Source organism: Dicentrarchus labrax, unplaced genomic scaffold (assembly GCF_905237075.1).
Source record: "Dicentrarchus labrax unplaced genomic scaffold, dlabrax2021, whole genome shotgun sequence".
Classification (NCBI taxonomy): domain Eukaryota; kingdom Metazoa; phylum Chordata; class Actinopteri; family Moronidae; genus Dicentrarchus; species Dicentrarchus labrax.
In genome coordinates, this window is record NW_026136722.1 from 8,947,228 (window position 1) to 8,972,684 (window position 25,457).

Sequence of the window (25,457 nt, forward strand, 5' to 3'; positions counted from 1 at the left end):
ATTTGGAATGGTGAATGCAAAAAAGCTGATTTGACGTGTATGGAAAATGGATTCTGTGCCTTCATATAATTTGTGGCTGGGAGAATTGTCAAACACTTTACATCTGGAAAGATTGAGATTCTATAATGAAGATAGAGGAGACAAGTTTGATAAAACATGGGACCCGGTACTGAATTACCTTAAAAAATGTTCATAGACATTGGCTATTGTATAAAACCTCACTTTGCAAATGAGTATGTGACTTTGTATATGTCAAATTCATTTATTTTTTCTACTTTAAGATGTTTTTGTTTATAGTACCCATCTTAACTATGACCATGGAATATTGTTGTTGTAATCCAAGATGTGCTGTGTTCTGTATGTTATGTGATCTTTGCTAGGTGTACTTTTTCCTGTTTTTTTCCCCTCTCTCTTCTTTCTTTATTCTTTCTCTTGAAAATCAATAAAAATATTTCAAAAAAAAAAAAAAACACGAAAAGATGGCAGAGATCAAGATCAAGAGCCTTGGGGGATGACAAAATGACAAAGGAAATACGGAAAACACATGCATCAGCTGTGAATGAAACTTATCACCTAAACACAAATCAGGAATGTTGTGATAAGTGACCTTTGGCTAAAAATGATTCATTTCAATGAGGACAATACTAACAAGCATGGCAGAAGTCACTAAGAAACGGAAAAAGAGATGGAGAGTAAACAAGAGGCACAGAGGAGGTCTACACAGGCTCAAGGTCTTTATTTTCATCCCACTCATCCTCTTGAAAGAGAATGGAAAGTGTGAGTGTGCGTGTGATCTGTGTGATAGTTACACTGTGTCATGAATGACACTGACATGCGTAAATGTGCACTGAGAAGCCAAAACACACACCCTATACAGCATAATGTAAACACACACACTGTGTACCCAATGCTACATTAAACATGTTAACATTTGTAACCTGCCCTTTAAATACCTGTCACACATTCAAATGTCATAAAGCCTTTCTAAAGATACCTGAGTCTGATCTTTCAGCGCAACCATATCTGTATTTGTGTGAGAGCCATGCAGAAGATGTAAAGCTCTAAATGGAGTCATCAGTCGAAGGCAAGGAAGAAGGGCTTCCCGCCTCCTTGCTGGAGGTAGCTCATTACCATACCGAGGACCCCCACTGATTCTCCTGCCTCCCATCATCTTCTCCCTGCTCTTTTTCTCCTGCAAGTACCCCTCCCTCCTCCACCTTGCCTGGTAAAGATGGGAAAGATCTGTGCAGGGATTATGGGGTGCACATGTGTACAGAAAGGAGGATTAATTGGGGTGAATGAAAGGTACACTGGTGCGTGGTTTGGAGGGTGATTATAAGGAAGTAATGTGTTTGGTAAGTCCATGACCTAATGATAGAATTTGGAAGCAAATGAGAATTTCCCTTGAAGGCAGAGCGGATGGACATGTTTTCTGGGTTGGTGAGCAGAACATGATGATGGGTCAGTTATTTATGTAGACTGCCCACTGGGGAGAACAACACTTCTCATTTCCTAATTAATAAGATCTCACTGTTTTGTTCTCTGATTCTTATTATTAAGGATTTTATGGGAACTGAGGTGCTACACAAATGGAGACATGTACATACAGGCTCACCGAATGTTAACAAAGACAGTCAAACCACGCAGGGTGCCCAAGGTTAAAATCATGTAATGACATGGAGCAAATGGAAAAATTCAGATGCATGGTGATGACAGGGATGAAAGCCATTCTTTTTCTTTTTCACTTCCTCCACTTTAGACAAAAGGAAGCTCCTTGCATGCCAAAAATGAAAAAAAAAAGTTTTTTATTAAAGCTTCTAATACACCCACATAAACAAAAGTACACAGAGAGCGAAAAGATGAACATCAAAGAGGTTGTAGCAGAACATGCAGCCCAGTGTTCTTCCTCAGGCAATGCGATGAAAAATTACCTCAGAACTATACTTACTTCCTCCACAACATGGCTTATGTTTCATATCATTTTCTCGGCGATCGATAGCGTGCACTCACCGTAACACTGTCAGGAGGCAGGGTACATGCTGAAGGAGCTCCATCAGGTGTGTGCACGCTGGACGCAGGGCACCGGTTATCTGCATGCTCATCCCCAGCCAACCCCAACTGAGAGCAGCTACAGTGAGAGTGAGGCTCCACCTTCCTGCCAGAGATCAGGTAGGTCTTCAGGCCTGGAGAGACAAAAACATAAAGTGAGAGAGAGGAGGATATAACTGCCAGATCAGTTCTTACTCTCAGACAAAACTAGAACAGGCTTGGGTTTTAGTCATCCCTGTGCGGATGAAGGTATTGGTGGTTGTTTTAGGATTCAGCAGAAGCTCAGTAACCGCCAGTTGAATTCCCTCAGTGAATTATATTAGCAGGTTCTGGCATGAAACTAGAATCAAGGGAGGGAGAAGAAGCAGTGAATATCAATATCTCCCAGCTGTAGAAGGCATGGTCATGCATGAGTCATTCTTGTTTCCATAAACATACAAAAATATGATGTGTGGTGTATTTGTGCAGGATTTTGCATGTTCTTAACAAGAATCAGACAGATGCGCCAGAGAGAAAGAGGCAGTGCTAAAGAGACTAACACCATGACATTAACAGCCAACACTTCTCTCAAGGTCTACTGATTCATTTTGCCCACTGTCACCTCTTTTTCACCGTACTCGTCGCACCTTTTTCTCTGCCTAGGAAGCACACAGAAGAATTTCTGTATAGAAGCTCCTCCCATGTACCGCTACATGCATCCTACAGGTGTATGTGTATCTCTGTGAACATGACCATGAGACAGTAAAAAATCAAACACAAGAGTCAAGGGCCAAATATTTGAACATCTGCGTCCTCCTTCTATCAACACCATTATAATTTCCATCACTCCTACAAGGTATACATTTTGGCCCAAAATTCAACCTTCTGAACTGAGCATTTTGCCAAGTCTGGCAAGTCCATGAGTCCTTTTAATTGTTTAACTGCTTATAAACAGAAGGGGTTTCACTTGCCTTACAACATATTGTAGGATGCCTTGAAAGGCAGAAGTCTGTGTATTTCACACTCTCAGTAAGATTTCCTCTTTCTTTTCTACAGCATTAGAGCAGCGGGTCACCAGGATGCTACCACAGAGAAAATTATAATCACCACTGCAGACATATGGCCAACGTCCTGTTTGGGTTGTTGTTGCCAACTTTATCGCTCAGATACAGACATAGACAGTGATATAGACAGAGAGTTGATACACCTTTAGTGCTGAAACGCGGCCATTCAGTCCATCCTTTTGAGAACAAGGACACCAACCGTTCGGGACTCCTGTTCATTTTTTCTCTGTCTGCTGTGTTATGACAAGCCACAACAACAGTAACAGCTATCTGAGTGTGTGTGTGTGTGTGTGTGTGTGTGTGTGTTTGTGTGTCAACAGCATAGGTAACTACCTGTGACCATGTGCTTAGCCACATAATTTAACTGTCAGTGAAGCCACAACCTCAGGCTCTGAGCATTGTCTGCCCTAAGTACTTCAGACAGGCCTGCCACTGCCTTGCCTGTGCTGAGCCACCCTGGGGCTCCACTCTCTGACACACACACACACACACACACACACACACACACACACACACACACACACACACGCACACATACACACATTCACAGACACATACACATACACACACACACACTCCCACAGAGACCACACATGTGATACAAGGGTACACAGTCCCATCTGCAAGCACACACATGCATATTCAAGACTTATGCAGCTCAAGAAGCAGACAAAAAATAAGAAAATACACACAAAGAGACTGATGTAAACACAAGTGCAATCATGAGACGCTCAGAAAAAACACCCCCTCCAACCACCTACACACCCAGTCAAACACATATACACAGCAAGCGGAGGTGCAGATGGACGGCTTCACTGTAGCTGGGTCGATAGCCAGGTGGATGAGGATTCAGGGACGGGAAATGAGGGCGGTAAACAGCAGTAACAAAGAACTAATTCCCCGCACCAGTGATGCAGAATGGCACAGCAGCAAGAAGAGGTAGCAGAAAACTGAGGGGAGCTTTTGACTGCCTCTGAGAATGTGTGAGTGCGACTCAAAGACAGATCCAGAGGCACAGACACACACGACACACACTGCGTTGACTGATTTCATTAGTTTGCTAATCAAATCCTTCCCTGCCTGCACCATGACATACACTGACTTCTGCTTCTGCTCGTGGGTCAACAGGGTTACTTTTCCCCCTCCCTCTCAGTTCCTCTTCTCTTCTTCCGTCTTTCCTTCAATATCTCTACAAACAAAAACTGTGTAAGTACCACAGGTAAAAATACCTTCAAATTATGTATGTAAGGCAGCAAAGAAATGTCAAATGATGTCTCATTTTCCTCATGTCTATGGGTAGAGATTTGGTTTAGGTGTGACTTGTTCTTGTCTGTTCACTGTGATTTCTACAAGCCAGATTGTACGATTTGAGAGACAGTCACGTCTGTTTCGAGCTGAAACACACAAAACCACTTAAGTATGTGAGTCACACTGTATTATTTATTAATATATTTGGAATCACGATTAATGCAAATTCTACATCTGCTATAAAAGCAATGGTGCTTGCTGAGTAATAATAAAACTGTATAAGACGGGGACCAAGCCAAATCTACCTAAACAGAAATCACTGGACCATTCAGCCTCTATTCCCCAACACTGTAACAGCTTATTAAAGATAATGAAGCGTTTCAAGCTAGATAATATACACACCAACACATTATTAGAGAGAAAGGGTGAACGGCAGAGAGAGCAGAGAACATTTGATAGTGGATGAAATAATAATAACAGAATATTTAAGAAAACACACTTATAGGACAATTAAAAACAAGATGCCAGACATGAATACAAGGTAAGAAGAAAGAAGATGAATCTTTCAAAACAGAAGGAAACAATGGCAGGCTGATAGCTAAGGGGGGTGACAGGAGATCAGCTGTGGCCTGCCCTCTCAATCACTTCATGTTTGACTTACATCTAAATAAATGTGTTGCTGGCTTTGATTTCAGACACTGTGTCAGACTAAAGAAGAGAAACATGGGTCAACCTTAAAGACAGGAATCCATGGCCATCCCTTTTCCCAGGTTAATGAGGATGTATGTTGATCGATTGGTCACATCTTGTGGTCAGGCAGCTTGTTTCAGGGAAATCTCTTCACATGACAGAGCCCTGACAGCCAGACAAGAGCAAGATAAATTGACTTCAGGGGTTTGCAATTGCGCACATATATTATCCGTGTGTGTTTGTTTGAGGGGTTACATGAGTTCAAGTGGCTGCGGATGTTTGCACGCCTGGTCCTGGCCATTCTAGGATGCCCTCTCGTCTTTACGACCCAACCTTTTGCTAGCTGAAATTGCAGTGTTGTCAGACAGTAAATTGTGGCTCTGATAAACTGGCCTGACCAGCAGCTGGCTCCACCGTCCACTTCAATAGGGTCGAACATCAACAGAATACAGCTGCGCTCTAAAGACCTTGCGGAAGGGAAAAAGGTCAGGAAACTTCATGCTGTGTATCCCAATTGATGGCTCTTGTTTCTTTCCAGTTAAGTGTGTGTGTGTGTGTGTGTGTGTGTGTGTGTGTGTGTGTGTGTGTGTGTGTGTCTGAATATCCATCTGTTTGTCTGTGTACATCTGTTTTATGATCTGTGATACAACCAGGTACAGGCATTGGCCTTTCTCCATCTCCGTTGACCCTGGGCTAATTGAAGAGCATCATTAGTGGAGGCTTCTGGGCATTATGGGACTTGAAGTGTCCTGTCCTGTGCTATCAGCTGACTGGGAACAGTAGATAACCTTTCCCCATGAGAGCCCAGTCACATTATCTCCCCCTCCAAGCCCCTTTGTTCAGGACAGAGGAGAGCGACATGACAAAAAGCACTTTGCAAACAAATAACAGCATCACCTCTACTCCTCCCTTCCTCTCACCTCCTCATAGCACGTCCAAGCTCTTGTGGGACAATGGCCGCCCCTGAACTCTTCTTTGCACGATGCTTAGAGGGGCTTCAGTGCATACATACACAAAAAGGGTGGATGCAACACACAAGTTGTGACTGAAGTGGTCATTTCAGACATCACCAATATAACCCTCTACCGGCTCTGAGCATAGAGAATGAATTAGCTGGAATGCAAGCAACCAGGTACAAAAAGCTTGGCTGCTACACAGCCTTACATTGTTCTACGTACAACAGAGCACTCACAGAAGAAGGAATAAAAAATGGAATGCCAGAAAAGAAAAAAACTGAACCTTGAGATACACAACAGGCAATAAGGGAAATAGATCAATTCTGTTTTAAAAAAAACACATGAAGGCTACAGGTACAGTAGCTATGAATATGAAACTTTTTGGGCTTTTATCTCAAAGCAACACCTTTCGTTTCAAATTCCATTTGCAACCCAAGTGGGACCGAGCAGCCAATACTGCTGTCCCAGGGAGGTTTAGTAAAAGCTGCAGAACACAGAGGGCAACGGAGAGGGACAGAGAGTTGGCAGATATGCTTGGATCAGCTAACACACACACACACACACACACACACACACACACACACACACACACACACACACAAACAAATATCTTCCAATAATGACAGGTTTGCCTTCCAGGGCCAGGTATCGGAGCAGGAGGGCAGTAGAGCAGGTGGCGCAGAGAAACTAGCATTGCCATGCTGGGCAGCTCTCTATGCCAGTTGGCACTGCCAGCCAGCAGCCCCCTCCTTCTCCCTCCACTGCGTCGCCGTACTGGGATATACTGTACATCCTGTTCCTGTCAGGGGAAGAGGGCAGGTGGAACATGAGGAAACCTGTCCAGTATGACAAGCTGTTAAAAAGGACTTCATTACTGCGGCACGGCTAACAGAGGAGAGGAGGGCGAGACGAGAGCTAGAGATTGCAGAGATTTTGAGAACAATTCAAGTAGAGAAAGACCGGACTGAGAAAGAAATGACGGATAGATGGAGACCATGAGTTGGTTGGTAGTGGTGGTGGAATGAAAACATTTGTGTGTGCTGTCTGTGAGTGAACCCATTCAGTCAGAAAACATGAAAGACACATATGCATTTTTCATAAGGAGTCACAGAGGGACTCCAGCTGTCATTTCTGACAGTCAAGGAGAGGCGAAGAGTTTGTGCATGTTTCTCCCAAGCCAAGGACGGTGAGAGTGGGGGAGGGCGAGCTTTGACCTTCCTTTTTAGACAGCTGAACACTTCTGCTCAGCCCAGGTTACTTCTGAGGCATTAAAGGGCACGTAGGAAGGTGAACAGATTTCAAATGAGACTGTCTCCTCTGGCAGAGCATGTCAAACATAAACGTTTCAGCAGACTTAGTCAATAACAGAGTGTCTTCTGAATAATATAGAGGAGAGGATGTTTCACACTTTGCTCCATTTACTACATGTAAAACAAGATGATTGCACAATGAGTAAAATGCTGATGCGTGTTTACATGTGCACTGGGCTGGTATCCAACAACACATAAATGTTTTATTATAGTAAGCCTCTGACAGATTTAAACTAGATTAGGTCTGGGAGATATAATGACACTGTAAAAACAACAAACATTTGTCAACCTGAAGAGTTTTTGATACTGTTTTTACCAAGGTAGTTTTTCCATGAATATCTCATGCTGAATTAGAACATTGTTGGCTATGTTGCAAATCAATGAGCAGGACTGCTTTATGGAAACATTTGGTTTGCAAGATTTTAGCTTCAATGTGATGAGGTATCTTGATTTTTGTGGAAAATTTCACTCACTGTAAAAACTAATTCACATTGTCATTAAGAATATTTAGATCTCTTAATTTCTTTCCTTTGTGACTTAGTGACATACCTGGTTGTTACCGGATACTCTTGTAAACTAAAATGTAATTCTTTTTACATTGTCTTACTTTTGTTTCAGTAAATTATTTAAAAAAAACCTCTGAATAATCTTTTGCAAATGATTTCTTAATCTATTGTTTCAAAGAAACTGCAATACCCGTGCTTACATTGGACACAAACAAGTATATTTATATTAAAAAGAAGCAGAACAACTTCTGCTCTGCGATGATGGATGTGCAGCATAGACTTTATTCCATGAGCTGACATTTCAATAACATTGCACCTTCGTCAGGGCTTTGAAGGACGACAAACAAGGTGTTATAGACTGGATACAACTAAAGTCGTGCCTACTGTGTACACGTCAAACTCAATGAAGCGCAGCTAAACCAATACAGTTTTTCACAAACACTCCAGATAACCCAGAGTGACCTCTTGGTACTAGTTATATAAGCCTGAGTTCATAAAAAGAAACAGCAAGTCTTGCACACCACCTGGGCTTTCTCAGCACCATAGCTTATCAGGTTTGGGACAAACACATGTCTCTAAATTGTGAATTACGTCAGAGTACTTCTCTGCTTACACACAAACACACTGTTCCAGCACAACAAGCCATACTGAGGTCTCTCTTCCTGCTGCAATCAAAAAAATCTGTCAATATCCTTCCCCTCTTTCTGTCCCTCAATGTTGTAAACAGGGGTGGCACAAAAACAAAAGTTCCATATTAGGCCGGTGTGTTCTTTCTCCTGGCTTTAATCCGGCCTCATCGTGGCTCACTCAAAATGACAATAGAATCACTTGACATCTCTCCAAAGTCTTTAACTCTCGCTTGGCTGTGTCTGTCTCGTATATACTCGTTTTGTATTCCGTGCCTCCACCCTTGACAGTCTCAGGCTGCCATGGTCTGCTGGCTGAACAATAGATACAGTTGACATCCTTCCAAAATCTTTACCCCCCCCTCCCCCTCCTCACCCTTTGCTCAGTGGCCTGTATTTTCTCTTTTGTCAATCACTGTAACTCACTGTCTCTCTCTCCATCCCAAATCCAACTATCCTTCATGTTCTTTTGTGTCCAAGCCAATATCCGTTTGCTTCATCACCACATAAGCTTTAAGGGCTCCTCTCTGCGGAGAATTGCCACGGCTGACATCATCCCAAAAGCTCACACTTTCCATCTCATATTTTTCCAAACCATCTTTCTCTCCTCTGTCAAACCCTTCACCCACATCCATGCTCCTCTGAATGCTAATGTCCCCTATAATCTTTTCATCTCATAATGGTGACCATATGGCTCTTTATGCAATTTAGCACATCTGTCCAGTTCACTTGTTTCCTGCTCCATCTGTTTCAAGTTTTTCTTGAATTAGTTGTAATTTTCTTTATATTGGTGATCTGTGTTGCGTTGTCTTGTTTTAAAATAGATAGAAATTACCCTCATTCAATATTTAAGAGTGTTGGAGTTGAAGCACAGCTTCACTTATTATCATTGTCTTGTGAAAATCATCTACATATCTCCGAAGCATACATTTTTTATGAACATATGCAAAACAGTAATGTTTTTAGATTTGTGACAATGCATTTTTGCTATAATAAAGTGAATTTTTAAATGGTTTATTTAGCGTATGAAATAGGAGACGTTTCTCTACCCACAAAGGAACACTTCCAGCCCAGGGCATTAAAAATTATCATTAAACTCTCTCCTTAAAATGTAATTTTACAATCAGATCTTAGTATGATGTCCTTTTCAATTCCTTTTTATGTCATCTTATACTTATTCTTCCTACTTTTATTCTTAACCTTGTGACGCTTTTTCTTCTCCTTCTGTACCTATTTTTCTTAGGAAAGTAAAAATGTTTAAATAATTCACTAAATAATTTTGGAATACATTTTTAAAAAAGGTGTTATATGAAGAAATGTATAATTATTATGTACTAATTGTGTTCCTCCTCTTTGAACGATAAAACCTCAAATTGGTTCAGCCCTTAACCTTTTTCAGACTTTTGAAAAAAGAGCAAATTACCACAAAAAAGGGAATCGTATTCTAATGGATTTCTGGTCAAGAGTTGAAAGAAAACAAAAAGACATGCTTTCTGTGACATTCTTGCTTCTAACCATAATTCGATTTCATCACATGCTGAATTATCTCGACCCGACACAATATTGACCCACAACTATGAGCAGCGCTCCCACTATCGATTGAACAGTGTCCGAGTTTGTGGCCCCAGGTAAAATGATCAAAGCAAAAAGCCAACACAGACAAACATATCTTCCTCCTTCTCATGCTCCACCTCTCCTCCTCTTCTGCTTCAATACCACAGACTTTGCTTACTCAACATTTTGAGTAATGGTATCTTCACTGGGGGTTGATGATAAAAATGTGCTGGATCGTCTGCTGAGCACTGTGCCATTCCCTGAGGACTCTTTATCAAAAGCAGGCCAATGATACAGCAAGAGTAAATGAGGTTGCTAACTATAAACTCAGCTTCCACTGCAGAAACCTCTGAATCATATTCTGCCTAAGGCAGAGACACAAGCTGCATGTATGCTGGTGGCTGTTTGCACTGTTGACCTGCATCCTCTTAAAAAGCACAATTGACAGGTTCATTAAATCAAATGGTCAAGCACAGAAATGAGGGCTGGAAACAATTTTAAATGCAGCCTGTTAAGATAAGCATTGCTGTAATGTTTGATGAAGGTGTCATTTCAAAAACAGGAGAGGCAGCACTCCTACTCAACAGTTGCAGAATGAGACATCAGCAAGATGGAGGGTAGAAAAACAGAAGAAAACACAGAGAGGGAGGCAGAAAGGAGAAGTGGCACAAAGAGGGAGAGATTGAAAGTGATAAAAGGATGAGGAATGACCTCTGCTGGGAATATAACAGGTACTTTGCACATACACACATGCGCACACACACATAAATACATGCAGTAAGTCAGCAATGGCCTTTAGAAGTGACAGCAAAGGGGATTCCTGGGGCTATAAAGTATGTGGCTAGAGGAGCAGCTGACAGCTGAGGAGACACAGGAGGGATGTCCTGCACCACAGCCAACGGAGGGAGCTGAGCCTGAGGCAGGGAGCTCAGTTTACACGAGAAGAACCAGCCACACCAGCTATACAATAAATCCACACATTACCTTGTGGCAGATATATCGGTATTGGTGTATATGTCAGCCCATAAGTGACTATAAATTCCAGCAGAGAAATGCCAGATAAATCATGATGTGTTATCAAATTGTAATTGTAAATTGGAAATAGTGTCATTGTTACACCAGAATGTTGAATGAATTTTTCATCTTTAAAATGTTCTAAAAAAAATTAGGTTCCGTGTTTATGTAAAAAAAAACAAAAAACTATATACAATACACTATACAGCTGTACAATACACAACAATATTTTTATTTTCATTTAATTTTGAATCTAGAAATAATCCTTTTGATTAATCAGGTTTATCATTTGTTTAAAAAAATTGCAAATTTAACTGACAGACAGCAAAACCTCCAATATAACCAGCATACTGTTGGCATGGGAGATTAAAGGTTAGAAGAAGAATAGCTGTAGATAAATATATATACAAATATGGGTAAGATAATAGTATAGTGATGATGAGAAGAGGAAGACATGACATAATATAAATATAAGTGTCTTGCTATAAAAGCAGAGAAACACAGGGAAAGATTGTGGGAGGCAAGCCTTTTTAAATAGAGGCTGCCTCATTCTTAAAGGAGAGAGCTAAAACAGGCCTTAGACACTCTAAAATTCACGTCACAGCCTACACAGCTAATACTAAAATAAAATAAAACACACTTTTACTGTACATTACACACAGAAACCTGCACTGTCAATCTGTGCACGCTGAGTGCATTAGCATGCTTCAGGGCGGACTGGCTCCCCGTCATCTTCCCTCATTCATAATTCACACAGCCATTTATCACACGCACACTCCCGCTGTGCACACTAACGATCCACTACAGCCCACAAACATGGACAGGGTGCGGCTGCATGTGTGGGTGTTTGCATTTAGTGAACTTGAACGCAAAGTGCAAAAAGTGAGTATGTGTCAAGTGACTGTGTGTGTGTGGGTGTGTGTGTGTGTGTGTGTAGGAGGGTGTTTGGGGGGTTACTGTGTGTGTCACCTTAAGAGTGAACTCCATCTGTCAATGTCAGTGAGGGCTAGTGTGCATCTGTTAAGAAGAGTGCTGGCATTTTCTGTACCCTTGATAACACAGGAGAAAAGCTTAGGATGCATCAATGACTCATGATAGCAATTTATCACCCGAGCATCTGCACAGCTACGAGGAGAATAAGCTTTAGCCCCATGTGCACCTCAACTCACACTGTACCAGAAGAGATCAAAGTACCAGGAATATAGTGAGATAGCAACAGCAGGAGAAAGACACACAGAGATGCTTTTCCTTTTTTTTTTCAAGTTTTCAAGGTTTTACAAATCTTTGAGTCAGAATGTATGCAATTTGCATCTGTGTAGTTGTCTGCTTTTACCACAATACGACCAAAACTTCAGCTGAATAAACTCAATTTGGCCCGTTTCTCCTGCTAAGAGGAACCAGTCCTTCCCTTCTAAAAAGAGCCTCCAGTTTCAAGCTGACCCTCACCCCTTTCAATAGCCTGTTACCATGGCAATTAGCCTCGACGGGCCCAGGGTGCAGAGCTGGAGCGTGTGTGTGAGTGTGTTGCTGCAGATGGGAAGCGTCCTTTCCCATGTGTTGTGCTGAGGCTGGTGTTATGAGGGGGAGCCAGGTGGAGCCACACAAAATCCCTGAACAGGATGAACCTTGAGGGGCAACTCAGTGCATCTTTCTGTCTCACTCTGTATTTATCTGTTCATTTTATCTCTTTATAGCCCCTTTATTACAACCCCTTTCCTCTTTTCTGCTTTTTTCTGAGTCTACGGGAGGGGAGGTTATGTTTGCAGGAAGATATACAAGCAGCATTTGCATATGTGAAAGCTCCTACAGTGTTAATAATGTTAATGATAACAGATCGGCTTTCTTTCTGTATGCAATAGAAGAGAGAGCAGCAAGAAGTTTAATTTACCAACTCTGGCTGTGTTGAGGCATGCTGATATTATACTAAAGCATATCAAGATGGCATGAGATTACTTTTTGCACCTTACAATAGTGAAAAGAGTCCAATTCTACCGGCAATCATGGAGCCTTTTAAATATTTTTTAAAATTGCAAATACCACTAGGAAAATCCTTGAACTAACTATACACTTTGCAGTTTGAAGATAAGAACTTCTGTTTGACTCTCTGCTGCTCATAACCTATGTGAGCTAATTATATGAGAAAGTAAATATATGTCATATGACCACCTCCACACAACACACCGATGCATGGCTGCACTACATTAGCTAACCTGCACCAGTTTAATGGCAGCTAATGGAGCATCTGATACGCGTCAAAGCACATTAGTGTGTTGTTTCACCAGACCAGATGACCCAGGGGAATAAATGGACAGGTTATTTGTGTTAAAAGATTGTAAAGGCTGTGACTTAGGTAAGTCTCTATTCTTATTTCTAACACTTAGAACTAGGTCTACCAAATCCAATCCAATCACTGGCTGCATCGACATATTTGATAACTCACACTAAGGCTTATTTACCATAGAATGTTTACGGTTTCTGCTTGATAAATGACTGAGACAACGAAACAATTAGCAGATTGGCTAGCAATCAATTTTATGTTGATTGACGTATTAACTCATTAGCTAATTACTTCAGCTCCCACTCAAACTCAATAATGTAATAATACAACGATTATAGGGGCTTTCAAAACATATTTACACATAATGTTTTTTATTTGTATTGGAACTGCAGCACTCAGGGAAAGCACATTCACTACAATATCACAAAAAAAAAATTACTATAAGACTACAATATCATAATGTTAGTCTAATTACATCTAGTCACAATATCATGATATTATCAATTGATGCCAAATATACTGCAATGCTGGAGGCTTTGTAAAACACTGTTTTGTTGGCAGCATCAAAATCCATAGAGAATAGTTCCATCCTACAACTGCTAAGAGGTCACCTGAACATTATCCTTCACACAGCCACTGATATTGATTTGCTGTGTGTGCCTACCTTACTGAATTAAAAAGGCAAGAGGCATCTAAGCAAATTGAAACAGTGTGCTATACAGCACGTTGTGTAGCATGTTCTACTCCACATGATACATGTGCTGTGTTTGTTCTACACCCCCAGCCGTGTCAGCTGCTTGCATGTGTGGCTTCTTATCAGACAGACAGTGGTGGCGCTGATATCAGGCTTTCTCTCTCAACCTCGCCCTGGGTCATCTCTGCCAGAGAAGATAGAGGCAGGACACTTCATTGTTGAGCCAATAGGACAGCTGTCCCCGTTAGGGGGACTGGGAGGTCTGCAGGGTCTGCAACACTTGTCAGGACTGAGTGGAGCACAACAGGATACATAGATGTTCAGAGGAAAATCTCCAACAATATCAGCTCAATACAAAGCTCACTGGGCCGTGCAGATAAGATTCTTTGCAGCCCTTTGGAATAATATGCTTTCTGCTTTTTCTGCACTTGATGTAGAAACTCATTACACCTCCTAAGTACAAATATTTTATTGCTTGCTGGGTCGAAGCAGCGAGCAATACCCTTGCAGGAACAGTCCTCCTGAACAAGTACAGGTAGTCCAATCCTGCTGAGTAACAGTGTGACACAGCAGATAACTAAATGACTGCAGCTATAAAATCTAGCTAATCATCATCACATCGTAGACCTTTAATAACCTTGCCACAATGGTTCCATGTTCACAGAGCATGACAAGGGATCCTGAAGCTCTGCAGACTTGCTCAGTGTGATAAGGCCGAAAATGATTAATGGTGAGATTGCGTTGCTGCAAGCTACAATGCTGTGCTGAACCATAATACACAGTACATGGTGATGCTGTACAATGCATTGTGATGTATTATGCCATTACTCCCTTAGCATAACAGTAATCTACCATGCAGAGCCAAGGTGTTCTAGGCAGGGGTCACTGCACTGCAATACAATATAGCAGCTTAGAGTCCCCCCTGGCTGTTTTGTTCCCCTGGCAGCCTTAAAGGAGTCACGTTGCCCTCCGAGACTTCAGATCAGAATGAAGTATGCTGAGTTATAGCAATCCCAGGATCTGTTTCCAGCTGGTTTTATTAACCATCCCAACATTATAAGCACTCTAGGTCTCTGTCTGCCCCTCCTTACCCCCTACTAGTAGTAAGCCACTCCACTCAGAGCACTTCACCTCACTATCAACACCCCCCACCCACAGTAGGGCTGAATGCTGTGTGTGCATACTGATTTGGACTCAAGAGTCTAGATGAAAATTATGCCAGGTATTTTGATTGCTTTTGATTGCGGGCATGGGGAGAAGACAGCTGTGTATATATTAGGGTGAAGAAGCCAATCCGTTTAACTTTTTGTCAAGTAGAACAGTGTGTGTAGACTGACAGCACAAAAACACACACACAGCACTTTAGGTGTGAAATCCAGAGGCTTAAACGTGTACAGCCTCACTTTCTCTGCTTGTGGTTCACGCTAGATCTCAATGCTGAAGTCCCAGTTATATGTTGGCTTAATGTGGTAACACCGCTGCAGTTCTGCTCTTTGGTACCACCATCCATTGGACCCCAACAGAGTCTAAGTCGTCAGAACTGGACCACACTTGGGGGCAGTTCATCTGCTCTCCCTGTTTAGTTCTTTCTCGCCTTCCTGTCTCCATCCCTCCTTCTTCGAGTGCAACCCTCAAAACCAGCCTCATTTATCGTGGTCAAGGTCACAGCTAGCAGCCATTATAAGTAATTCTCCACTGAGCCTCAGGCAAATACTGTACACTTGGCTAACTGACAGTACATCCCTGTGGAATAGCATTCACAGGGTAAGGGAAGGGATGTGTGTATGTGTGTGTATGTGAGTCTCCCAAATGCACAAATGGCTCTCCCAATAACTAATACCTGCTGCAGAGCATGAAGTAATTGGGCCAGAGGAAAGGGACACAGAACATTCATCACCAGGACTATTTGCAGCTAAGTTCTGCTCTGAGCCCGAATCCATTCTAATGCAGCTAATCAATTATTGTTCTGAAGGCTTAAAGGTGGACACGGAATTGGGACAAATTAATATCGTGGACCAGAATACGTTATTATCTTCCGTTTTATTGCCGGCACAACCCCTGGCCTTGGTTGATTCTCTTTGATATCCATGACATGAAAACCTCTCTCATTGCCTCATCATAAATAAGCACAGCCGTGACAGCCTCATTATAGGCAATCAATACATTCGCTGTGATAAAAACGACTGGCTGGCAGGCGGCTGATGTGTTCAGGGTCGGGATAACACCAGGCCAGTGTGGGAAGATATGATGATGGAGAATTACTAACATTAATCACTTTAGTCACAGAGATTACCCATTCTTGCTTTATTAGAAATCTCCCGCAGGGCAAAGAGAGGAGAGAGCAGGTTGGGAAGGGATATACTGTACACAGCTGCCCGACACAGCTTTGCTCAGCTGTTAACTTAGAAAAGGTCAAACTGAATCTGAGAACATGCCTTACCTTGAGGCTGGGAACCCTGCATATAATGTGTATTAGTGAAAAGGGCTGTGCAATTATACAAAAGAACTGTCAGACACTCAAATTAATGATCATCAAAGAGGAGCAACTAGTGTTAATTTGGGTTTTTTTCTCTAATTTTTCTACTCTTTAAAACTGAGTTACAGCAACAGCCTGAAGGACTCACAGCAGGGGAAAGGAGGGAAGATACAAAACAGGAAGACTTTCAAAAGCAAGAAATCTTTGAAACCTGCAATAACTGATTTTTTTGTCCACTTGGAGGCACTGGAAACATTTTGTGAACACAACATTGACATATCAACACTGTTGATGTGGTGAAGAGTTGGCAGGGCTACTTTAGAAATATAATCCAACACAATTACGATTGTATTATTGTATTGTAATGGAATGTAACATGATTACTTTCCATTACTTTTAGATTACCTCACTACCAACTATGTTAATAAAAGCAAGAGAAAGTAAATTTCAATAAGAAGAATTGTGTAAGTGTCTTCAATAACACAACAGAAAATATTTGAAAAGAAAATGGAAAATGGGAAGAGACAGATTTTTTTTTTAGCATTTTAGACCATGTGTCCTCTGCTGAGTGTAAATTTAAAGAAAAACTGAGGTATTTTAAAGTTGTAATCCTGCTAGATAATCCCCATTTTTACTAAATGTAACTGTAATCTAATTACGTCTATTTTTCTGTAACTGTAATGGGTTACAGTTACCTTTTTTTAATGTCCTGATTATGTACTCAGTTACATGTAATCTGTTACTCCCCCAAGCCTGAGAACTTGTCGATTATATATTGATTATAGCCAATTTAATGTCTGCCACTAAGCCACTGAAGCAGTCTGGTAATTGTAGTCAAGGATATTTGAAGCAGCTGTTGCTAATTTGTATTTCTATTGTAGTGTAACTGATTGAAGTGATAATGACATAATAGGAATATAACTATTTCCCCCCCATTCTTAATGTAAAACATGCAAACAATTTAATTGAATTTTCCCCTGGAAACAAATGCTGCTTGGAGGAAAGAAGAATCATCACTGGCTGTCTGTGGTCATCAGCAGAAAGATAATTGGGCCACATTGACAGTCTGGCAGGTGCCATCATTCTACATTAAGTAGAGAGGAAGGACATAGACAGGTACTTTCCAGGGAAACAGAGCCAAATATAGCTCCCATTTCCAGTAAGGAAAATGCACAACACAACAAGGTCTGGCGTCACGTGCAGACCTTAATAGAGACAAACACACACAAAGAGCCTTGTAGAGACAGTCTTGTGAGCTGCACTGTTCAGCCCAATATACCAATATATCCTTTAAAATGGGCTGCTTTGTGGGTTAAGATTTTTTTCATTATCAATTATTCAGCAGATTATTTTCTGATTGGATGAATAATTTAATCATCTAAATCTTAGAAACTACAGTTGAATTTAATCAATTAGTCAACTGACAGAAAAATAAATCTGCTACAATTCTGATATATTGCAGCATCTCCAGTGTGAGGATTTGTTTAAAGAATTGTAAACTGAACATTTATTATTTTTGGACAGTAAGTTGTACAAAATGAAAATGCTTTATTTGAAGACATCATCTTGGGCTTGAGCAAGCAGCAATCTGGAATTTTTTTATTCTGTATGCTAATTGATGCTGAAATAATCAATTTGTTCATCATCAGACAAGTTATCAACAGATTTGATTGTTTGTATTGACTCCTTTTCAAAAGTTTTCTCTCTTCTGATAGCCTTATAAATACAACATATTTGGGTTTCGGACTGTTTTGGCTTTGGCTCTTGGAAACTGTGGTGAGCATTTTTTTTTTTTTTTACAATTCTCTACCATAGTCTAAACAATTAATAAATTAATCATAATCTAAACTTACTTAATCATAGAACACCCACACAATCACCCACTGAGATATAAACCGGGCCACCACATCTCTATTTGTTACTAAAACCACAGACCTTGTGTCAGTGCTAAGGAACCAACAGGATGCAGCTGTAACACTCAACTGACCACGCGTGGCTGCTGCACCCCATGTGAACCTCTGCTACAATGAGCCACAAATAGCTTATAATTACAGTGGGAAGCTATGAGTAAGAAAGTACAAAGTTCTAAACATGCACCTACAGGATGAGACAAAAGCTTGACTCTATATGGCCTCAGCCTGAACTTATGGAACTGTAAGAAACAAAAAAGTATTTGTGAGAAAGTGAAACATCACAGTATCTCAAAAAAGACACGGTAGAAGACAGCTGCGCAGCAATCAGTGGCTAAGTCAGAGCACTTTACTTCAGAGTTAGGCAACAGGGATCGGCCCCAGCCAGGATCCATGCCTGGCTGCAATGTTACCCAAGTGATTAACTAGACTGAGGCAGACAGTGAAGAAAATTTTACAGCACTGGAGAACAACTCTCTCCTGACAGCCAGCTCTCTCACTGGCACATAAGATCTAGAGGGAAAGGATAAATCCCAGGAGGGGAACTGAATACATGATGGAGGCAAGAAAGGAGTGGAGGAGAAATAGGAGATGGGGGAAGACAGGGTGATAACACTGAGGGTAACACATTCATCCTCACAATAAAAAAAAGAAGCAAGAATTGTAGTGACTCATTAATCTGACGGATATGGGGAAAATGCAGGCCCATAAATCACTCCTGTGGCCTGGTAAACAAGTAACGCTTTCACTCCTTCAGTCCCACAGGCTGTCAACATTTTTTGATTGTTTGAGAGCACAAATGGTTCATGTTTACACTTGAATTGATAATTTGTATGAATTACCAGTTCATCTAATCCATGCCTTTCATGCACTGTATAAAATCAGACGTGCAGCCACCAAGGAAGCTATCTACTGAAACAAAAATAAACCTGAAATGCTAATTCAAAAGGGCAGATGAACCATCTGCAATACCTTAGTCAGACCCTGTCACTTCACTTACACTGGCTGATAATAGATCAGCACTCCTTAAAGTGATGAAAAGAGCCATTAAGCTAACATTTAGTAACACTGGGGTGATTTGCATAAATGTATCAAATAAATGATGCAGTCAAGGAGTTTAGAGGCAAGGAACAGAGAAGACGAGATAGAGAGGTGAAGATATAGCTGCAGGCAAATCTCTATTAAAGAAGGCGACAGTTGCATTAAGTTGTAAAGCAATCCCTGGGGTTCAGAGCGAGGTTAAGAGAACAGGACACATTGAGGACGTCTGGAAGGCAATGTAATTGAACAAGAGAACAAAGAGTGGGTAGAGACAGGGTGGAGGGAAGGATGGGAAAGAAGATGGCGTCAGTCTGTGATACAGTCACATAATACCAACACCACAGAGGGCACTTATAAGAGACTCAAACTCTTGCCAGGCCATCTGTGCTGGGTACAAAACATGATGCTAAAACCCAGTGTTGACCTTGACTAATGCAAATGCTCCCTTGCTACTGTTTTGAACCACCTGGTGGGTGAACTGCTGATATGCTGGCATAAGTAGACATATCCTCTAGGGATGGCAGAGACGCATTACAGGACATAAACTTAAGCACCTGAAAAAGTTTGCGTGCTCATGGGGGAGAAATTGCAGAAATAAGTCTCACTTTGTAGAACTGCTGCTGACCTTGGAGTTAAATTATTCTTGGTAGGAACAAAGTCGCCATTTTTCATACTGCGAGCCAAAATTAAAAAAAAGAGCAATAGGTATAAAATAATGCTGGGAAAGCAGCAAAATTTACTATATTTCTACTGTACTTTTATTCCATATTTTCACAGAGCACCTACCTTTGAGCTGGTCAGCCACCACACTCTGTCCTATTCTTTCAATGACCTGTCCGCCTTCATGCTGGTAGCGGTCATCCAGGAAGTTGGCAGTGGCCTGCGACAGGTGGACCTTCCCAGCCACGCCCAGCTGCTCCATTAGGTTGGCCAGGTTGACATCATTTGACCAAACATCAAACTTGAAGCGTTTCATGCCCAGAATACCGCACAGTACAGTCCCAGTGTGGACACCCACCCTCATGTTGACCATCTCCCTCTTTTCCTGGCAGAACTGTTCAATAGCTTGAATCATGCCCAGGCCCATCTCCACGCAGCAATAGGCATGGTCTGGTCTGGGTTCAGGACAGCCAGCCACACAGTAGTAACAGTCCCCCAGAGTGCTGATCTTCTCACAGCCAGTGAGCTCACAAAGTCGATCAAAACGCCCAAATAAATCATTTAGAAGCCCAACGAGGGCATGAGCAGATTTGTTGGCAGACATTTTTGTGAAGCCTACGATGTCTGCAAAGAGGATGCTGACGGGCTCCATCCGTTTCATGTTGAAGGGTCTGAAGATGATCTGGCCTCGAGGGATAGAGGTTTTCTTGCGTTTATTGTTTTTAGGGCTGGAGATGACGGCTGCTGCACCACTTGTGGAGTATCGTTTAACAGAATTATCACCTATCTCCTCATCACCTTGCTTCATGAGTTCATCAGCTACGATTCTGGGCATGACAGAGTGGATCATTCGCTCCTTCAGGGCTTTCTCCACCTCCAGATCTTTGCCATGCATGATAGCTTGTCCCACCTTAAGGAAGGTGCTGCGTGAGCGCACCTCAGACATGATGAATAGGTGGATGCCTATGGCGTGGGCACAGAGATGGAGCAGAGCTTTGGCTGGGCCCAGCCAACTTAATGTATCCCAGTCTGACTGAGAGGCTAAAGTCCAGTTATCTTCTTCCTGTGTCAGGTGCAGCCAGCCCAAACTCTCAAAAAAGACAGAGTAGAGAAACCCGAGCACGACAGAAGCGTAGAGGCGAACGTGGAGAACGCTGTACAGCAACAGAAGAACCTCGATGCAGAGAGAGAAGGTGCCTACAGGAGAAAGACAGGGGGACCAGGTGCTACCTCCCACAAGCTTGTCGTAGGACAGGTTGTATGTGGGTCCCATGCCACTGAACTCTTCCACATCGAGTGCAGGTGTGGGAGTCTCTGGGTCCCTGAAGCTTGATGTCTGGATCTGGGGGGCAAGGGTCAGGATGAAGGTTACAAGGATGAGCAGCAGAGATGCTTGGTTGTAGCATCGAGAGTAAAGCTTAGTAAAAGTTAAGAGGAAGAGAAGGAGGCAGAAAACAAGGAAAGATGCAGTGGGAAGGAGAAAGGCAGTCCTGTCACAGCGGGAAGGGTTGGCAGCAAAGTACAATCCCCAAAGGAGGCCCACAGCAATCAGGTAAAAAAGCACATAGCGGAAGCGTCGCTGGGTCTGAGGGAAACACCGTTCTCTACAGGCCTCTTCGAGGATCGAAGAATCAAACTTTGGGTCCCAGAAATGACCAGCAGATCTCTCAAAAAGCTGAGGCATCTTCTTTTGTGTGCGAAAACTTTTGACCACCGGCCTCCTGACTCCGGACTCTCCAGAGCTGCAGCTGGAGGAAATGCTGTACTTGCAGTGCTTGGATCCCCCAATGAAGCCTCCCCCGATTGAACCCAGTGGCCCGCCTCCGTACTTGTGTTTGACACTACTGCCAATCTTCACTGAGACGCCTCCATCTCCACTTGAGTCACAGCTCACTTCTGTGTTGTGAGGCAGCAGTTGTTGATGTTGGGGGGACGCCATGTTACTTTGCAATCTATCCAAAATCAAAAACTATGCAGAACAGACAGTTATTTTAAAGACAATGAAGATAAAGGAGTAAGGCAAAGTATGCTGAAACAGTATTACAATAGGGCAATGATTGTTTGCTCTTAAAGAGGGAAAAAGGAGAGCACAAACAAAAACGTTTTCAGATAGACTTCCACTAAGTTAGCAGTGTAGTGGCTGTAGAAACACCAGCAGACCTTCCAAAGATTTTGAATAGTTCATTATTGCCCCTCTTGACGTCAATCCCTGCATTCCTCTACATTCCCGTCTGTTTTGACGCACTTGAAACTGCAAGGTTCACTTGCTGCCTGCTCTGTTGCAGTCCAGGTCCACTCTGCTGCTTAGACACTGTTTCACTCATTGGAAAAACATTTGGAAAAGTCCGAGAATTACAAATTACGCGTGCGTAAAGGAAAAAGGTTGAAAAAGAAAAAAATAGTTTTAAATGGGTTCTTGAGAAGTTGAGATCACCGTAAGTATGAGTAAGTGTGGATTATCAAATGCAGTTAAAATGTGATATTGCGTGGTTTCTAGAAGAGCCTGCTGCAGTCAGTATACTTTCATTTCTGGTGCACGTCCATTCCCGCTTACCCGATTACAGTTTTCCGTTCCACTCTGTTCCACGGGGAATATTGAGTGGTGCCTCCACCACGTTTTGTTTACAGGTCTGAGCAAAACTTTATCCAAACCACATATTCCTGCAGCGTTTGCTATGATTCGCAATCTGCTGTTCGCCGTCTTGGTCGGAAATGCCAGCATTTAATTTTAAGGCGCAGGTCAACTCCAGATGACGGGGGGCGTGAGCGCAAAAACTGCCATCGGACCTTTCATTCATACCCACACGATTGTTGCTGCAGGGCCTAATCGTGACTATTTCCGTAGACAGAGGCCCGTCCTTTCCTGACTTTCAACTCCAGAGTCTCCACGTCTCCAAAACCCAGAGGGGATCGTGTGCACGGAGGTCTGCAGGAGACAAATGCATGAGACATGAGGGTTGTATTGCAAGAGCAACTGTCAGTGACTCGAGTGTAAACACGCTCCTCCAAGCCTATGCACCATCCAGTCTTACGCTCTGTGTTGATCGGTATTGCTTTGGTATCCAAAGCCACACCAAATGTCGCCAGTTCATCGCCACGGCGCCCTAAGACAGTATCCAGATTACCCAGATATCCTGACCATGCCAGTTCCCGGCTGTCTATTCTGTGTCAACGGGACAGCTGAGATAAAGAAAAATGCAGCCTTGAGAAGACAACATGAAGTGTCTTCCAGTCCTTCCTTTTCTCTTAAGTAAAGTTTGCCCACGGCAGCTCAGTACCCCCCCTCTAAATAGCAGACGACGAAAGCCCGGAGAGAGTCGGGCTAATTAAAAGGTCTCCACCTCCGCTCCACGCCTCCCCCCTCCACACACACACACCAACAGTCCCACAGGTCAAAGCAGAGTGCTGCCTTGCTCCAGCCACGTTTAATTGAATTGCACGGGATACACAAGAGAATATCTTCACACCGCCAAATGATTCCCTTTTAATCCAAGACAAACAGGATGGATTAAGGCAGCTGCATCGTCCAGTCTTTCCATTCCCTGCATCGTCCACAGAGAGATGAGATTGTCTTATCTCCGTTATCTGACCATTATCTATGCGCCGCAGCAGCTACGATACCTGCATGCAGTGTTGTTTGCGCTATCCAGGCGCGGCGGGCAAACACAGTGGCCGCAGCCGCCACCATCTTCTGTGCGCTGACAGCAGTCCAGCCGCGAGAAGTGTGTGTGTGTGTGTGTGTGTGTGTGTGTGTGTGTGTGTGTGAAGTACACTAGAAACGAATAAAGATGATTTCCGCAATTTCTTTCAAAATAAAACTCCATAACGTCCATAACACACCGTTAAATGGAAAGAGTGTACAATCTATGCATTGTTATTTTTAAATTAGAGCAAATACTGGAATCTACAGTCTACATCGCATGCCAATATCATGCAAACTGCATGCAAAATTTTGTAGAGCCTCAGCTAACCTGAAATCATTTGTTTTAATGATTACACAGATAAGCTCAGCATCCAAGTTAAACTATGGAAAACCCAGCAACACTTGTTTTTAAGTAATTTGAATATATTTTAAATATGTTTTCTTTCCAGCTGAAAGCAAATATACCACCTGCTGAGCTGTGGCAAATGGTGGTTAACATTATTGTAAAAGAAAAAACAATCCCAATTTAGGAAGCCACATTAAATCAAACCCCAGCTGGTGCTACACACATACATACATTTGTATTTTACTATCCTCACAGTGTGGCGCATATGTGAGTCTAAAGGCTCCGAAATCTGAGCCTCAACCCCAAAAAATATAAAGGTCGTTTATTCTGAAAAATATCCACATGATTCCGCTTTTGTGCTTAGCGTTGGCTTGACGCTGCCGTCTGTGTTTGGCGAGCACAGAGAAGGAAAAGAAGGGCTGAATAGTGATGGGAGGGGAGGGGTGTCGAGGTACTTGCACGCACTCGGTTAAAGGTACGCACGTGTTTTGGGAAGGGTGGGGACGTCTTTTTTTTTTTTTTTTTACCGCAATGAGCTGGCTGAGAGATGAAGCCCCTCCACCTTTCTGTCTTATCCACCCCTCTGCCCTTTACCTTCAGAAAAAAAATATTTTTTTTCCCCCACTGTCTTTTTTATATAGATGCAAACAAAAAGAGATCACATTGGAGGGAAGGGGAGTACATTATATTTAAGTGAAACCACTGTATTCTAAAATACAAGGTCACTAAACTTCTCCAAACACTCACTGTAAATGTAATAGAAATATCGGATTATATTAAGGTTGCTATGAAGGATGGAAATATTCAAGTCAGCACATAAAGACAGACTAAATTCTGTATTGCACGATTATTAAAAAAAAAGTGCTCAGGCAGCACAGTAACCTTATTTTCTATTCTCTATTCAATAGCTTGAGAGAAATATTAAGCATCAGCCCTCCGTAGACAGTACAGTAGTTTCACTGTATATTGTGAGGATGCCCCTCCTGCGATCTAACTGCATGCAGTGGGACAAATAAACAAACAAACAAACAAAAGCATGTAATTTATGAGAGAAATTAAAAGATTTCCTCTACATTAAGTTCTGTGTATGACTTACAATCTTCAGTTTTGGGGTTAGCTCTCATTAGAGCTAATTTGCACAGAGAAGTGGCAAGTTTCAAAGCACCAGAGTGAAAAAAGTCTAAAAACACAGATCATTTACACTCAACAAGACACAATAATGTATTAAATGTGTGTGTGTGTGTGTGTGTGTGTGTGTGTGTGTGTGTGTGTGTGTGTGTGTGTGTGTGTGTGTGCCTGTGTGTATGTGGTTTTGCAGGCCTACTTATTAAATTATGATCTGTGTATTTGTTGATACAAGCATATGTCTGTTTTGCATGTACCTAAAACTCAGAAATGTCTAATTAATTAATT

The 25,457-nt window shown here is 42.2% G+C and overlaps 1 protein-coding gene across 1 annotated transcript in view; it reads right to left on the bottom strand.

Annotated features, from left to right (window-relative positions):
• LOC127356481 (adenylate cyclase type 9-like) overlaps nucleotides 1-23,803 on the bottom strand; it is a 32,595-nt gene extending 8,792 nt beyond the window's left edge. Inside the window, 2 exon segments of the mRNA XM_051388253.1 lie at nucleotides 2,011-2,183; nucleotides 20,182-23,803. Coding sequence (XP_051244213.1) covers nucleotides 2,011-2,183; nucleotides 20,182-21,994 — 1,986 coding nt within the window. The 5' untranslated portion in view covers nucleotides 21,995-23,803.
• Nucleotides 23,804-25,457: the final 1,654 nt, after the last annotated feature.